This window comes from Bactrocera neohumeralis, unplaced genomic scaffold (genome assembly GCF_024586455.1).
Source record: "Bactrocera neohumeralis isolate Rockhampton unplaced genomic scaffold, APGP_CSIRO_Bneo_wtdbg2-racon-allhic-juicebox.fasta_v2 cluster10, whole genome shotgun sequence".
NCBI lineage: Eukaryota > Metazoa > Arthropoda > Insecta > Diptera > Tephritidae > Bactrocera > Bactrocera neohumeralis.
In genome coordinates this window covers 8473279-8492197 of record NW_026089623.1, presented here as the reverse complement: position 1 = coordinate 8492197, position 18919 = coordinate 8473279, and the positions used below count along the sequence as shown (strand labels likewise).

General features: G+C 35.2%; 1 protein-coding gene across 1 annotated transcript in view; it reads left to right on the top strand.

Annotated features, from left to right (window-relative positions):
- LOC126765046 (importin subunit beta) overlaps positions 1-18919 on the top strand; it is a 57714-nt gene that overhangs the window by 29229 nt on the left and 9566 nt on the right. Inside the window, exon 2 of the mRNA XM_050482630.1 lies at positions 9351-9444. Within this exon, the coding sequence (XP_050338587.1) occupies positions 9387-9444 (58 nt within the window). The 5' untranslated portion in view covers positions 9351-9386. The remainder of the gene's footprint in view (positions 1-9350; positions 9445-18919) is intronic.

The following is an 18919-nucleotide window of genomic DNA, read 5'->3' as shown; positions in this document are numbered from 1 at the left end:
TCCACGAGGCATGGCAGCAAATCCCGCTGAAAAGTTATCGTGATCTGATCGACTCCAAGCCGCGCAGATATGCTGCAGTAATAAAAAGTGGCAATTATTTGACTAAATATTAAAGAAACTAACTAATATAATTGTCATAATGTACAATTTTTAAACTTATTATTAGTTTTATTGAATTTTGTGATGTACTCCTATTATTTTGAACACCGAGTTATTGAGGTTTTTATTTAACTAATTTATTTTCTTTTTCGTTTAAAAATGCATAAAAAGGCTACATAAAATAAACAATTCGTGGTAAAAAAAAACAAATGAATTAAATTCTTGTTTTTGTTAAAAACATAACTTTGTATTTTATGATGTGACACACTCCTATTATTTTGAACACAACTGTAAATCGTCAATTAAAAATTTATCCTTAGACTATATGGGTACTGTAAGCGAAGTAAATTGATTTCTGGAATAAATTCACTGAGCGAGCCACTAGAGAAGTTCACTTCTGCCGCTACAATAACAAAAAGTCTACATCGTTGTGCAGAGAGTTAACGAAATTGGCGATGCGGTTATGAGGGTCGTTGTATACATAGTTCTTTTATTTTGTCCGCAGGCGGGAATTCGAAACAACTATTGATGTCAGGCGCGTTAATATTAATAAGGAAAATATTAAGACAACTAGCTAACGACATGCTGAGATGATGACATTGGAGTGAGTGTAGATGTCAGTTGGCGGTAGTAATGAGTTGGTAATATGTTATTTAAGGTGATGCCAAGGTCCTTTTCGAGCTCTAGTTCACTTATTGTCTCCTTGTTTAGGTTTCCTTGTTTCTTTTCCATGTGCTGCCGGCTAGTGGCTTGAGGATTTATTTGCGGTTCTGTACCGTGGCAGTTATCAATGTCGTATGAGGAGTGAAGAAGCACGGGCTGACTAGTGTCTCACCTGAAATCTTAGGATTATTGACAGTCGATTCCATTGCCTGACCCTCTGTTGGTTGAGGGAGTTTGAGTTTTCAAGTTTTCGCGCAATTGTATCTATTTTAGGCTCAATGAAACACTGTTATGAATAATACATGTTCTGCAATTTTCATTGAGTTGGCTCAAATATTGGCGGATATATAAAGCATAAAGTCACTTATAAGTTCTAAAATCTTTATATTAGGTATATGGGGCTCACGAAAGTATTAACCCGATTCAACCCATTTTTGACAGAATGAAATAATATTGCCAGAAAAGGACTCTGTGCGAATTTCAATTTCACACATCGGTCAAAAGTCAACTATTGATATCGGGTCCACATGTTCGGTTACCAGGCGCTTGAACAGTTTTGGATGGATTTGGACAATTATTGGTCAAAAGGTGGTTAACTTTAAGGGAATTATTAAATTTTATTCCGTTATATTAATTAATTCTTTATTTGTGTACTGGAAAGTGAAAGAATCAAACGAAATTTTAAATTATGTTATATGGGAAGTAGGCGTGGTTGTAGTCCGATTTCGCTAATTTTCACAGAGTAACATAGGAATATGAAAGAAATGTTACGTTCCAAGTTTTGTCGAAATCGGTCAGTCTGGTCCCGAGATATGGGATTTCACCAGAAAGTGGGGTGTGCCCCGCCCATTGTCCAATTTTCACACCGGCTCCGATAGAACCCCCTTATACCATCTATATACCACCCGTATAAAATAATTTAGCAGGATTTCCGTATTTAATTAAAAAAAAAATAAACAAAGCAGTACTCATTTTATGCAAGTGACCAACCTAATTCAATGCGCTTTTTTTTTTTTTAAAGAGGGGAAAGACGGGGAAATGTTTAAGTTTATATGTTAAGTAGAAACCCTGTAGTTTACTAAGAAAAATAATTCAAAGCTCGACTTCGCCCGACACTATAACAAAACACTAATTTCTAAAACAAATTTTGTTTTTTTAATGATTTATTGTTTTCCCGAAAAAAAACAAAATAATACATTAACTAATTTAATTTTTATATCATTAATATTAAATACATACCATGTTGTCCAGAATCCATAAAAAATATTTTCCAAAACTCACTTCACGCAACACAAAAAACCACTTGCAATTTCGAGAACAATAGAGAGTTTCGCGAATAAACACGGGCGTTCTGAACGAAATCTAGATTCCGATTACTTGTGTGACAATATACCGGGCTGAAGGTCATTCATTCATTCGGTTTATTGTAGAACGTAACTTATGTACTAAAAAAATCAATTTTGAGTACCATCGCTGAAGTTTGTGATTTTAATTTTTGTCCGGTTTTTGAAGGAAAATGCTCCAATGTGCACCGTGAGGACAAAATAAAATTAGAAAATGTAACGGTGATCCTTCCTGATCCTTTCAAATCCTCACGCGCAATAATGGTCGAAGTCATTGCAGAATTTAGCTTAAACATGTCAAGTAGACTATTGCGGAGACGTTTAAGTGAAAATAATATGTTTGGACGTTTGAGCAGGTTTCAACGCAATCACTACTGTCGAAAAAGAATATTATAGTCCGTCCGAAAAAACGTTAACTTCTGCTGCCCCGAAACTATAATATCCTAAACAGGTGCATTTCTTATGGCAACGACATATATGCATGTATGTACTCCTGTGTTGTATAAACTCCTATAGAGTACATTAAGCAACTATGAATTGAAAGTCTTAACTTTAACATGATCTGATAAATAGTACAACTTATGTAAACATCAAAATGTTAGTAAAATGTGGAAGGTTTGAAAATAACGGCAATTTTCAACTGTAAGCACATGTTTTAATGAAACATAATATAATTAGAGAAATCAGAAATTATTTTCACTTCTAGCGGAAAAATACGAATATGTATTTTAACCAACAAAGTAAAAGTGAGTAAAATTTTTGTTATTGTGGTATTACTGGGATTAAATTTAAAACGTATTTTGTTATATTGGGCTTTAGTGAGGCGAAAATATGAAAATTTTACACCGATATTCAACAGCTTGTCTCATCGTCGGCAAAAATAATTGCAAATGCTATAGTTTTTCAAGAAAAAGCGGGCGGAAAAAAAGCTTGTGGACGACCATACCCTTTTCCGACCCTTTTCAATCGGCGAGTTAGATAAAAGCTGAACCGATAGATTTACGGTTCGTGATATGACTGTTCGAAGGCTTTTAGAAAGAAACTTAAGTGTCCGAATTCCAAAGAAAATGCCGCTATACGCGAAAAAAGCATAGAGCTAATCGAAGATAAAAAAATAGAGTATTTGAAAATGCGTAGAGATTTGCATTTCATTCTGAAAAATAGGAGAGTAAAAAGAGTACTTTTGACTCGACCGAGGTGTCAGGCATACATATAATTCCAGATACACCACGTTAAGCACGGCAAACCAAAGCTCTTTGGTTTTCATTAAGATACCTCATAGATTGACTGATAGTTTCGGTAAAAAGTCAACCAATCGGCGCTTGAATACTTATTCCAGCAATTTCCAATTTGGCATAATGATATATAATTAAAAAATCCTTTTTGGTTTTCATTAAGATTAAAAAGAGTACTTTTGATTCGACCGAGGTGTCAGGCACACATATAATTCCAGATACACCACGTTAAGCACGGCAAACCAATGCTCTTTGGCTCATTAAGATACCTCACAGATTGACTGATAGTTTTGGTGAAAAGTCAACCAAAAGCGCTGAGGTACCTGGGTCTAAAATGCTCTTTGCGTGCAGAGGTTTTTGATATATGTTTTGTTGTTGTTGCAGCGGTTATCTTCTAATCCCCGCTTGGGTGGTAAGGTTCAGGAAACTAGCTGTTTCGACGGATTCGGATGATATAGAAAAGAGTGTTTCATGAGTGGGGCGGTTGGTGTCATGCGGGGACTCATTGCATTTCTTCGTTTTTATAAAAATTCTGTAGTATTCCATTGACTGATCAGATGCGTCGACTCCGCCCATTTTAGCGTTGTAACGCTTCATGATTTGAGGGCATGGTACATTAATGTGCCTTCGTTCCTTTTTGCTCCACCTTTGTACCACTCCAACTGGGTCTTTTCCACATTCTGTGGATACTAGCGTAACGCACTTGCTATCGCGCCATTTAACTGCAACTACATTACCTTTCACAAACTGGCTTATTCTTCTATTCATATTTCGGCCTAACGGGAAATCCATCCTCTGCACAGGAAATCGGTTTAAAGCTATGGTCCCAGTAGCCTTGTAGCCGAGTTCCGAGGTAAAGTACCGATCAAAACAGAGAAAACTCCCTTTCGGCAAATGTTTTTTCAATCTGATGACAATAGAGGGTCCAACTCCCAAGCCTGTGTCAGAAAAAGTTCCTGCTCCTTGGAATATTTCGAAATCGACGACGAGCCCGTTGAAAGTTGCAACAGCAAGGTTCTTAAGAGCTACAGGTCTCGGTTTATTTTTAACGTATTGTCGCATGGACGCCCTTCCTGTAAATGGGATCATTTGCTCATCAATCGAGTATTCCGTCATTTATGTTGCTAGTGCTTGGCATCGAGATCTGACGCAGTCTATAACCGGCTGAATCTTAAACAGTTTGTTTGTCGGAGGCTGTAGAGTATCAACAAAATGGAGGCTTTTCCTTAATGTAAAGAATTTATCTCTAAACATCGCGTTTCTTATTTGTGCTAATCCGGACACTGGGGTAAGCTAGGCAATCCATTATGATATGGAGTCCATAAAGATTTTTAATATCGGCAGCAGTAGCATTGAGGACACATCCATGCTGAGATAAGTGATACTTATCCGTGAAAAACGCGGCGTTTTGAAAATGATCTTCAGGAAAATATTTCTGAAAATACTCCATGGGTGTACCAACTAAAATATTTCCTTGATGACTTGTTTGTTGCGGTAGCGTCGAGTCAACAAAACCGACGCTCTTCCAGACTTCATCCCGAGCAGATACGCTTGTATTTACATGACTTACAGTTGGGTCTTGATTAGCTGGAAGTAAAATTTCATCTTCCGAAGAAGTTTCATTACAATCCGACTCGGATGAACCGCCCATTTGCCTATTTGGTTGTTCCCAGAGCGCGTCATCATTTGAGTCATCCGAAATAAAGTCAGCATCGGAATTTTCCAATATTTGGAGAAGTTGAAGCACGTCCTCATCAAAATTCAAATTTAAATGACCTGGAATGACACAATTGTGCGGGTAAATGAAAATGCGAGGTCAAAGCCTGAAGCGTACAATTGTGTGGTCCTTTTTTTAAACTTGTTCAAAACACTTAATTTAATTATAATTTTTTCACAATAAGACAATATATAGTTTATTTTTTATTTTTCAATACACATTTTTGCAAAACATCACTAAACTAAAACACTGCACAAAATTTATTTCAATTTACCTTTTTCCATTCTTGACAACACGGCTGAACACCTCAAAACTTTGCAAATTGTGACAAATATATACAAAAAATCAAAGCAAGCGTTAGAAATAAATGGCATAATCATTGCTTTCGGGTCTTAACACGTAGTAAAGCGGAACAAATTTTTTAACATATTTTTAGTCTTACCCGCACAATTGTGTACTGAAGGTCTGAAAGGGCTAAGAGGTGTTTAACTATTTCTTTATTATTCACTGATGGTAAATTATAAATACAAATGATTTCGGTCCTGCAACTACATAAACAACAATGAACTTTTAAAAATTTGCAGCATTGAAGATTTAGATAAAAAAATATCTGTGCCACATCAAATAAATGAAGACCAGTAAGGTGAACGACTTTTTGATGAAGAAACAAATTTCTCTCATCTTATGTTAGAAACTTATATCGGGGTACCTTTCACCCGCCAAGCGTTGAAAGTAGCGAATTAATCAAATTATACCATATATTGAAACAAAAGGTACTACTCACTTGTAGTACAATTCGGCGCCAACAGCCCTTCTGACAATTGTGCTACTCTTTTTTCTTGAACAAGGAATTTGGTCTAAAATATGTAAAACAAAATATGGTAGCATTGAAGATAGTAACTTTAAAGAGGTAACCGTATACTCTCTTGTGCGAATTCAGCTTGATAATTTTGTTATTACTTTTGAATAAAATCTTTTGGAAAAAAGAGTTGCGTGCAAATTTGACGAGCATAGAAATGGGGAATCGAAGATAGTTATTATGAGAGAAAAATTTCTCTGATATTCTTACTATGTTCAGCAACTTAACACATTTGACTTTAAGTTAGAGCGAAAATTGATGTGTTACTGATACGAAAAGGTCGTCGTTGTCATTCAAATCCATTAAAACTTTCTAACGCTAAGTAAGCCAAAGTCCCAATGACAATTAACTAGTTTTTTTGTATTGTTTATTGCATACATCGGATTCATAAGTTTGTTTCATAAGCTCATAAGTAAGTGTACGGAATTCTTCTTGCTCTTGCTAACGATGGATCGACTCGTCTTGTTCACAACATTTCCCACAGTCCCTTGGCTTAGTTGTACTACTTGGCTTACCTTGATAAGTTTCGAGATTTCATAAAATTTTATCATTTCTTGTTATTTTATAACCTTTTTATATCCTGAACAGGGTATATTTATCAAGTTTGCCACGATGTTTGTAGCATTAAAAAAGGAACGTCGGAGACCCTATAAAATTATATCTAAATGATCAGAATATCGAGCTGGGTCGATTAAGCCATTTTCGTCTGTTACCATGTTATACTGCATTTCTACTCGGTTATAATTTACAAGAGTAAGGCCCTTTTTAACAATGTATAGTTAAGCGCGTAACCAGAACTTTATCGCAACATGTTGAAAACTCTTTTTCTCAATATCTGGCTAACAACCATCTGTCAGTTAGTTTCTAAACAAAACATGAAATGTCAGCTGTAAAATCTATTAGCATAGGCGAAGTTTAGACGGTGACTCATCTGTCGCACATTATTATTATTTTTATGCACATTAGCATTCCTATATGCATATTACATAAAAAACGGGTAATAACATTTAAATATTCGAATGTCATGTAAATATTTCTTTGAGACCGAACGCTGTTGCAACCATGAAACAGATTTTAAAATAAAAATGTACGCCGAATTGCATAGCTAGTTGTTGCGGAAGAGAACACAAAGCGTGCCACCCGAGTACAAGTGGCGCAATCTCTGCATCTTTCCTCGTCGCCCCCTCGCCTCCGGAAACCAGTTTGGACAAAAAGAGTTCTCGTCTGAGATTCCCAAATTTATTTTTGAGTCTGCAGCGCTCTCAAAATTTTTAGTAAATGCCCTAAAAAAATTATGAAACTCATATGAGCTCATAATATTGATAATAACCCGTGCCGCAACGACGATTTATTTCCCATTTAAATAACATGGGATTTTCGTATTTTTTGCGGTTCATTTTTTCTTTTCAAAACCAATTGATACATTGCTGCGGCACCGAATTATTTTTGTAGGAAATTGAACGTTCTACAAAAATTTCTCTGAAATATTAAAAAAAAATCGAAATAAATCGAAATATTTTTTTTTTTTGGACAGTCAGTGATATCTGTGTCAAATTTCACATCAAAAACTTTCAGCTTTGACCTTGAATAACTTTGACGGAAGTAATTTTTTTGAAAAATTTCAGAGAAACTTTTTGTAGAACGTTCAATTTCCTACAAAAATAATTCGGTGCCGCAGCATGTATCAATTGGTTTCGCAAAGAAAAAATTAATTGTAAAAAGTACGAAAACCCCATGTTATTTAAATGGGAAATAAATCGTCGTTGCGGCACGGGTTATTATCAATATTAAGAGCTCATATGGGTTTCATAATTTTTTTTAGGGCATTTACTAAAAATTTTGAGGGCGCTGTAGACTCAAAAATAAATTTGGGAAATAACGGACACCCTAATGCGCATACATGGCTTATGACGTTTACAAATTTTTGCGTGTTTACAATGCAAACTTTGTGAATTGATTTCCCCATGCAATCAAATAATAATCAAATTATATGTAGGCACGCAAACTACAACTTGGTGAAAACCGTTCTGTCAATTAAAGTCATCACCTAGTTCAGCTACCCGTGGTTGAAAAGAAATTTAAGCAAACATTGTGAAAACGGCCATAAAGCTTATAAGCATAAACGGCTAATATTTTACTCGTGATGAACTCTGAATGTATTTAATCTGAGAGCTGTCACACGAAAATTTTTACATTTCGAAATGTTTTCAATATTACCAAACGGTAGCTTCATGTTATGGTACACTTATTTTATATTTCTTTGATTCAAGTTCATCACATTGACTTTTAATTAGCTGTAAAATTTTCGCAAATAATTACAATTTGTTTGAATAACTTTCTAAAAACAGCTGACTTGACGTTCAACTTTACGGTAAAGCCGTTTATGCCCCCGAGTTAACACGACTACATATTTAAAGATTTGTATATTCTAAGCGAGTATACCATTTAACTCGTGGCCAAAATGTTTTTATGCAAGTATGTTGAAATTACGTTTAGAATATAACCAAGTAGATATGAATCATAAGCATGGTATGTCTGTCCGTCCGTTTGTATGTTCTAGAAATAGTCTTTCAGTTTTTGAGATATCGATCTGAAATTATGCATACTCTCCATTTATCGGTGCCGCCAATGTAGGACCACTAAAGCATATACAAATGACATACAAAATTAACGATGGAAATCAAATGCTTGCTTGTTGTTTCGTTGTAACATCAATAAATATAACCACAAGTTTGATAATGTATGTAGATGTTAAATGTGCGGGGCTAGGGGGAGCAAGAAGTGGTGTTTCGGTGGGACCAGGCCTTTTTGAAGGGCCGGGAAGAGGTCGCTGATGAAGACCGTGCTGGGAGACCTGCGACTTCGAAAGACACCGACAATATGACTCGTGTGCCCAAAGTTCTGAACTCAGACCGTCGACTAAGTATTCCTTTAATTGCCCAAAGGTGCGCACTGACGATCAGAAATTGCGTCTAGTGAAAGTGTGCCAAGAAAATTTGAACATGTGTGAAAGTAACCCCCAATTTTTGAATAACGTAACAGGTGACGATCATGGATCTTTGAATATGATCCCGAAATGACCGATGAAAAGCAAGCATTTTGAGACGACGAGGAGGATGCCTGCCGTGACGCCTTCAATGCTTGAAAATCGCGCTGCATCGACGCAGAAGGAGCCTATTTTGAAGATTTTTAAATAATTGAAAGGATTGGTTCAATAAATTTTTTTTAATTGACCCAGGCCTCTTATTTTCCATACAAACCCTGTATTATCAGATAAAAAGCCCGAGTCATTCATAGCAGAGTACTGTATTCTCGTACAAAATCTTCTTGTTTAAAAAACGTTTCTAAGTAATTTAAATATAATGAAAACATAATATAAACCAATCAATATTTGCAAAATAGTTAAAAATTTATATATTGTCTTTTTTTTCTAGATTGAGAAGAACGAAATATACAAGCAGCCGTTCAAAATGAATCCTCAAGTTACTCTTCATTTGATTAGAGTCTTGGAAAAAACTGTTTCGCCAGGTATGTAAAATCCAAGACCAATGGAATACGTCAATCTTCTATTACGTCACAAAACCCGATGGTAAAGATTTTGAAACTTGTGGGGGATTACTTCTTAATATGGTATACACTAGGGGCCACATAATTAAGGGCAAAATATAGTAAATTAAAGCTCTGAAATTTCGCCTAGAGATCCACTCTAAACTGCAGATTATATTATAACTGTGCACAAAAATCTAGCACGTGTTTAAGCGCCTAAGCATTCAAACTTTTACTGAAATTCTGTTTGCTGTCTTTATTGTATTTTATTGATTGTAATTTTTTTGATGGAATTTTTAACATTCGGCTTTTTTACGACTTGAGGTACATATGTATGATATTCCCTGGCGGTAAAAAAAATTCTTACAATTTTCAAACGAACAAGACGCGTAAGTTGGTTTTCTTAATATCTGCAAATATGACGTTGCTGCTCCGATTCGTGCGAAACAATTATTTCGGCGTCAGCAACGATCGCACTTGTTAATCACACACCCCATTGTAAGGTAAGTTAACTATTTTCGGTTTTTATTTATATACATATTTTTTTTCGTGTTTAACGTGGAAATATATTGTTTACCGGTAATAATTTAACTAAAACATGTATCAGTTAGAGGAAGAAAACTTATTACGAGCACTGACTGGAAAAGGCGATGATTGTGACACTCAGCGATCTAACTTCGTGATTATGACTCTGAGTCAAAACAAGAATAGGATGGTGATGCAGATTACATCAGTGCTCAAAGCAATGCGAATAGTGCAGCAAATGCCGACATACTGTCTTCGTATTCAGACAGTGAATGCTTACCTTTCTCGGAGTTGCAACAAGATGCTAATTTTGTCCTATATTAAAAGATAAGAAGATTAGGCACATTTGTAAAACTTGATATTTTTGATTTTAATAATAAATTCCGTAGTTATATAGGGGATAGGCCAAGTTTTCGCTTAAATTTATCTATTTTAGGCACAAAAATACACTGTTATGAATAAAACGCTCTCTCTTATTTTCATTGGGATAACTAACATATTGGCCGTTATATGCGGTACAAAGTCGGAAGTTCGAAAATCTTTATGTTAAGTATAATGGGGCTAAGGGAAGTATTGGTCTGATGCAACCCATTTTTGACATAAAGACATACCATTATAGAGGAAGAATTATCGCTTAATTTCAGTTATATACATATATCACACATTGACCGACATTTTCGATCAAAAGTCAATTATAGGTACCGAGGTCTCAATATTCGGTATCTAGGGGCCTGAAAAGTTATTGTTGAACTTAAAAAAATTTTGGTCATAAGGTGACGTACACTAAATACATTATTCGTTCAAAGTTGTATCTCGTTATATTAATTGTTTCTAGATTTGTGTACTGGAAACTGAACGAATCAAGTGGAATTTATAATTACACATAACTACATTAGTATATGGAAAGTAGGCCTGGTTGTCCATTTTCACAATGTGGAAAAAGAATGTAAGAAGAATGCCACATACTAAATTTTGTCGAAATCGGGTGATCAGGTCCCGAAATATGGAATTTCAGAAAAAATTGGGCGAAGTCACGCCCATTGTCAAATTTTCATTTCATTTATATATAATCCTATATCTATCTCGATTAGTTGAAGGTGATACGTACAACCGTTAGGTGAACAAAACTATAATTCACTTTAGTAACTGGTTGCAATAGTATAAAAATCATTAGGGCAATTCAGAATCTGGTGCAAATGGTCTTGCATCTTTGTAATTGCAAATTAGCGAGCATATTTTTGCTTTTACACTATCAAAATGTATAGCGATGCACCTGCTACACCCTTGCAAATAAGCAACACTAAAACACCATTGTATTATTTGCAACACTGGTTTGCAAATTATCAGCTGCTGTCAAAAATAAAAACATTGTAAACAAAGAGATTAAATGAAGCAAACCGTGTTGAAATGTACACTCAATATAGTGGGGTGCAGCTACCACCACGTAAATTAAAATGAAAATGTCCGTTTTTTATTTGTAAACACTTTATTTTTTCAACAATTTTATTTACATCACTGAATGAATATTTTAATAATATATATAGGTATATATAGTTTGTAAATATAATCCACGGGAGGGACGGCGATTATATTACGAGAGTTATTTGCCGACGCTGGCGATCGAGTTGACGCTGATTCGTATGTTAGCGAATATGTACATACATATGTATATGTATAAACAAATGGTAATATGCGAAAAAGATCAGCGCGAAGGAACCGTGTGGTCAACGTTTCTATTCGAAAGTATAAGCGAGTGTGTCAAAAGCAGCGATGATCCAATCCTTTTGTTAATTAGATAGTTGTCATCCTGCTGTGGTGAAATGCAAGTTGTCCCCAGGTGTGTTGTATTAGTGCATGCTGTTTTCCGATGTTAAGTATGGTGTTCGTCTCAGGGGAGTTGAGTTGTGCTAGGGTCCGCCAGTTTTTCCCAAATAAAGTGGGGGAGGCTTAACTCATTTAAACATACTGGGCCCCCTAGGCAAATATTTTGCCTAGTATTACACGTATGTGCAATATATGAGATTGCATGTATAGCGGAGTACTTCTGGTAGTGTACCCGAGGGCGCAGAATACCTGTAAATGTTATTTATGAGTTTGTAACTGCTTTTCATAGTTGTTATATTTGCGGTTGTTTCTTTGATAGGTTTATATTTGTTTCAAATTTCTTTACCATCTTGTTAAACTAGTTTTTTATTATTTGCCTTTTCTGCGTTATCGGCTTATGAAGGATGGTAACTCCACGCCTGGCTCAGATGTGGCCAGAATGGGTACTCCTTAGCTCTTCAGTTAGGACTATGCGATTCGAGGGATCTTGCGAGAGAATGGCCGTGGATGGAAAGTTCTTCGCAATTAATTTGATGCTTTGTATAGCTGATTCCCATAACCCACCTATATGAGGATCGCTTGGATAGATGCGATAAGAGCGACCTTTGCTTTTTGTAAGTGTAGGTGCGTCACTGTATCGCATTGAAAATATGGTGATCACTTAACTTTCTTTTTGAGTTTTTGCTCATAATTTGAAAGTTTAGCTATCAAGCAATTGAAGATATAAGCGATATTATTTTTATTTTGCCATATTGAATTAGTAATTAGGTTGTGTTCGTGGTATCGCTTTGTGTGCGCAATATAGATATTCAGAAACCGTATTGGCTTGGTATGTGGGGAATAGTTTACCCATCGCTGTATTTATATCTGCGAAACTGTAGTTCGGTTTTATTTGTTCGTCCCGTAAATCTTGCGTCAGTAATCATAAGTGGCGAAGGCCACCCTGGGGGGTCGAAAAGTGACAGATATTTGAATTTTTATTATTGTCAGATTGAAGTCTGACTTTGGTTTTTCTACCTTTATGTGGGGTATTAGAAAATTGTGGCTCTATTGGTTGTCGTACGACATACCGGTCATTATTTGATCGAGTAGTTGTGGCTTTAGAGAAGTGCTCACAATACTGATCTTTTATAATTTTGTTTGTTGTTGGAAGTTTCCTTAACTTTTGCAATTTCCTTAATTTTGAATTAAGGTATTTGTCCTTAACTTGAGTTGGTATGGTGGAAACTGGTTCTGCAACTAGTCCACTTTGTATTCCGCTGTGCAGCGTTTGAATTTTTTGTGTCTTTGAGCAACATGGTGTCTCTTGCCAATTTTTACAGTTTTTTTCGGGATTTGCTTTGGCAATTAAACCCGTGGTTTTTTTAATATGCGCCCTTTTTTGGTGAGATAGGGGATAAGTGCTATAGTGAAGCATTGTATGGTGTCTTTTGTGACAATGGAAGCAATTAAATTTGCTTTTGCAATTTGTATACGTATGCGCATGTGACATACAATTTGTGCAAAGTCTTTTTGACCTGATGAAATTGTTCCTTTCGTTAATATTTAAGTTTTTAAACTTCTCGCAATTTTTAAGCTTATGCCCTCTTGTGCATAGTTCGCATGACATATGTTTTCTTTGTTCCGATGTGAACGATTGTATTTTGTTCAAAATTCTATTTGATTTGGTTTTGCTTCTAGCTTGGGGTCTATTTAAGCTTCCATTTTGGTCGTTCTTAGTTTTGATTATTTTTTCTTCTAACCTTTCCGCAATTTCATATTGGGTGGTGAGAAAATCTTTCATTTGTTGCCACGTTGGGCACTTTTTTTGTGATGACAGCGATAGCTGTCAGCATAGAAGTAACGACTTTTCTGGTAATGCGGCGGTGCAAATGTTTACCAGAATGGGGTCCCAGCTGTCTGGGAATATTTTGTGTCGACAGAATCGACAAACAATTAGAAACAGTGGATTGTAGTGTTACAAATTCTTCACTTGTTTCTTTCTTGATTTTAGGCAAGTTTAATAGTGTCGCTACTTGCTTATCGACCAGTATTCTTTCGTTTTCATATCTCGCTTTTAGAGCTTCCCAAGCCAAATTGAAATTGTCGTCATTTAATGCGAACTGTTTGACTAATATGCCTGCTTGACCTTTCGTTTTGTATCTGAGGTGATACAATTTTTGCGCTTGTGGATGGTTTATGTACACGGCCGTGAACATGTCCCGGAAGGACGGCCATTCTTCATAACCTCCGTAAAAGGTTTCTGTGTCACATGCGGGCAACTCGAGTTGGATGCCTGAACTTGCCTTCTGACTGTCTTCTTGTGGCAGCTCTACTCTCGGATGTGGAGTAGGTGCAATTGCTTTAATGAGCTTTAGTTGATCGGAGATCATAGCTTTTGTTTCTTCGTAATGGTCCAAGCAGTTTTCGTATATTGCGGTAGCAGATAATTTAAAATTTTGTGGTAGATCTGAATCGTCAGAATCTACAATGGCGTCATAAGCCGCTTGGAGGCGAGTCCAAAAATTTTTAAGATTTTGACTTTTAATTTCTAATAACGATTCCGAGTTTTCGTGAATCGGTGAAGAGGCAAATCTAGTGCAGTATCTTGTTAAACTGTCACTTTCTGAAATAAATCTAGCAACCTGTTTTGAGCGTGTAGCTCCAGGTGTACTATGATTTTTGTTATTGTTAATTATTTTAGTTGTATGTAGAAATATTTTTTAAAATGAAGTAAAGGTTTCTCAGTGTGAACTGAATACTTTTTTAAGTATATAAACGTTTTTTTTTTTTTTTCGTAAAAGACGGATTATTTGTTTTATTAATGCCGTTACTTGTTTATTTGCTATTTAAATTTGTTTTTATTTTAATATTATTTTTATTTTATATTGTTTGTTTTCAAACCCCAATATTATTTTTAAGTATTTTCTATATAGGTATATAGGCACACCCTAATAATTGGTTTGTATGTACTTGTTTTGTGCAATTGAGAGCTCGTCGAAGAGATCAATATGCTTTGTACTTAAGTATGCACGATTTGTTTGTGCTAATGCATGTGGGCAAAGAATATGCTGTAATGTTTTTTTTTTCCAATTCCCCTTTGACAAAGAACAAGTGGGATTGCAGACTAGATGCCAATGTGGACTTTAAAATAATGTTTATGTTTAAATATATAAGTATGTATGTTTGAATGTATATTATATTGTTCAAGTTAATACTTTTTTGTATACCCGAGCTTTTTGTTTGATTGTGTTCACAAACTTATGTATATTTAGTGAAAATGATTTTTTGTATTTGTTCCAACAAACGTAATTTGTGAGTTTTACTTAACCGTTATTTACGCAGGGTTACGATTTCCTTTTTAGAAAATTAATTAAAATTAATATTTTTAATAATTTGGTAGCCGGTGTAGGGTGTAAAATTACTGGCAGATTCTATGCTGTATGATAATATGTATGTACAAATATTCGCATATACAAGTATGTATGATCGCACTTCGAAGAGAGCGCGAAAGCGAAGTGGATAATGTGCAGGTACATATGCTCCCGTATGCACTTTGTTATTATATTTTTTATATGTACATATGTAATATATCTACACTAGGTAAATATGCATATACATATGTAGGTATGTATGTTTTGTTGTTTTATATACATATATATATATATTTGTTTTTTGCGTTGCTTTTACTTATGTTATAATTTTAATGTTTGCCTTTGCTTATTTTGTTATATGCAATCTGACTTGCTGCTTTATTAAGCAGAAGGGGTATTGCCGGAAAATTTTCGTAAGTAAATGCTTGAATATTAGTTTTTCTGACTGCTAAATTGTTGGGTTTGGATACACAAAGTTAATCATGCAAGGCTATGACTTTTATGTATATATAGTATATTTGGAAATATATGTATATATTTTATATTAGCATTTTGATCTTTTCTAGAAAGCGTAAATTCTTACCGTTTGGTACTAGTTTCGTTATTTTAACCAAACGGATTTTTTATTACAGGTTTTATGTATGATTACATAAAACTGTAATTTTAGTCATACATACATACGTGCATAATATACAATAATATTAAATGGAATCGATACAACTCACTTTATCATCCCGCAAGGGGTATTTTGGGGGTATAATATATATGTTATATATTATATATATGTGTAAATGTATATAAGAGTTTTATCGTCAATTCCTGTTATCCTCTTCTACTAGTCTTCCAATTGGCTGGCTTCTTCGTTTCTCTTTTTTCTTTGTGTTTTCTCTTTCGGTGCTCCAGCTCCTCCCGTACTATATTGTTTGTATACTCGTATTTTATTTTATTTTATTTTTTGAATAAAATAAGCCTAAAACACGAAAAGGCGAATAAAAAGTGGAGCGGAAAAGAAATCCAGAGTATACTGGATTTCTTGCAGGAAGCTCCAGAAGTAAAAGTGAAATTTGTGCTATGGGCCGCATAAAAATATTCCTTACCTTCAATGTCCATAATTTCTTCAGCAGCTTCATCGTTAGTTAATTTTTAATGAAAACTTTTTTCGGAATATTTTCCCATTTGTGCGAAAATTTTGTTTACAAACAATGCTTTTCTTCACCGATCAGCTGTGAATTAATGGTATTTGCAAGGGTTGCACAGAAACCACAAAAAAGACGTTCATTGTTGATGGTAAATATTTGCAATTGCATAATTTTGCAAACTCGGATGATTCTGAATTGCCCTATTATGATTATATTTTTTTATTCCAAGATTACAAAGAAGAAGTTATTTCATAACTTTTATTTATTGCTAACTAATGTTATGGGATGAGTTTTAAATAACTTACGTAATCAGAGCTGAAGAGTAAACTTTTTGGTTTGGGAATTGAAAGTAATAACAACATACGAGGATGCAAGTTAAGCCACAATAGTCCAGCGGGCACCCTCGTAATCATTTCTGTTCTTCACTAACACCTAACAGCATCGCCAACACTTGCAAAGCAAGAGTAAGTTGATTGCTGGGAGAGCGATCTGTCTGTATGACAACGTAGAGCCAACAAGTAACTTTATTCTTAAGCTAATAATGAAGTTTAACATTTGCGGTTAACAAGTGAGAGAGTTCTTTGACTATTATGTTGAGCAGAGTCGGATAACGTAACTTGTGAGTTATCTGGAAGATCAAGGAACGATCACCTGATTCTTATTGGAATTGAATAAGTAACTACAGTTGCGAATAACACAGGAGACTGAGTAAGCGGTATGACTATTCTTGTTGGAGGTTTTTCTAATTAGAATAGCGTTGCAATTGGATCACGAAGGTCGTACTACGAGAAGTACTTAGCGACACCAGTATATGTGATTAATAAATTAAATTAATATTAATAAAAAGTTTAAGACTTTTATTCACTGGCGCCCAACGTGGGGCACGGGAAGTTAAGAATAATTGAAATTAATATTCTCGTCGGAAAAACACATCCAAGAACTTGTTAAATCAGACTGAACGCTGCAAACTTAAATAAAATAATAGCTTCGGACCTTTGCTGATATTGGAAAAAAGGGACTTTGGAGAATCACCAGGCAATGGTGGTTAATTAATCAACACGTCTACCAACTATATTGAAGAACAAAACTTAAACAACGGAAATTATCACTACATATTTTGTGCTCCTGTAAATAAAATCGGTGGAGTACAGCACTTTAACCTGAGATCGAACGGTGTAACCTTGGTTCATATCTAAAGGGCATATTAACTACTCATATAAAAAACCACATTTAACTGAATACAACATTAACAAACAAAAAAATAGTTAACTAAAAAATGAGATTAAATATGTAGGTGATATGCTCAGTTATTTTACGAAATACTAAAATAATTCAAAAAATCATTAGCCTATTTCAATACATATATTTGTGAATTTTTGGTGAATCTTCTCCTTCTTGAACTGTTTTCCCAGTTATTTTTCTATTAAGCCTGTTAAGAATTCGCTTATACAAAGGAAACCCTTTTGAAACCGCGTGTTATATTTTAAGTTTATGTGCGACCTTGAACTAGCTAACCTTTTTGATACGCTAGTTTTAGAAGGCGAAAGCGAAGTAAGTATGAACTCTAATGAGTTGACGGCTATAGTTGCTGCAGCGATGTCGGCTGCACTAAAATCACAAAAAGAAGATTTTGATGCAAAATTAGAACAAATCACAAAAAAGTTTGCTACTACATTATCTGTAAACGTAGAACCATTTGAAGAGGTTAGAATTGTAGGAAATGTCCCATGTGACGAAACCCTTGACCTTGCCAAATCGTTGCCCGAATTTGACGGCAAACAAGAGCATTATGTTTCATGGAGGCAGGCTGCGCACACGGCCTACAAACTCTATGAGAGGTATGAAGGAAGCGCAAAACACTACCAAGCAGTGGCAATAATTCGGAACAAAATTAGGGGTCAGGCAGACAATGTTCTAGCTTCCTTCAACACTGCTAAATTTCAAGGCCATTATAGCTAGGCTAGATTTTACCTATGCAGATAAGCGACCTATTTATTTGATTGAGCAGGAGCTTAGTACTTTAAGGCAGGGGAATCTTACGGTTATACAATTTTATGATGAAGTGGAGAGAAAGCTCATACTTCTTACTAATAAAACCATAATGACCTACGACGGCAATTTAGCGAACTCCATAAATGAAAAATACAGAACGGATGCGTTACGCGTCTTTATTTCTGGCCTCAGAAAACCCCTTTGTGACATTTTATTTTCTTCAAGGCCAACTGACTTGCCGTCTGCTTTGGCCCTTGCCCAGGAGCTAGAAGCGAATCATGAACGCTACACCTTCGCGACATTTTTTTCAAAGCGTTTTGATAATAATAGCAGGAACCAACCTTCTGACAGAAGGTCTCTTGAAAACAACAATAGTCAGTTGGAATATTTTAATACCCATAAGAATCCACATTTCCAGCATAATTACAATAGGCAACAAAAACGTAGTTTTACTCAAAACGGTACGCAGGAAAGACCTGAACCAATGGAAATAGATCCGTCAACGTCTCGCTTTCGTCGTCCATCAAACTTTGAGCTCAAAAATTCGCCGAACGATACTTTAGATCAAACCAAAGCCAATAATTTTCAAGGGTCTAGGCAAAGACAGTTTCCCCAAAATACTGG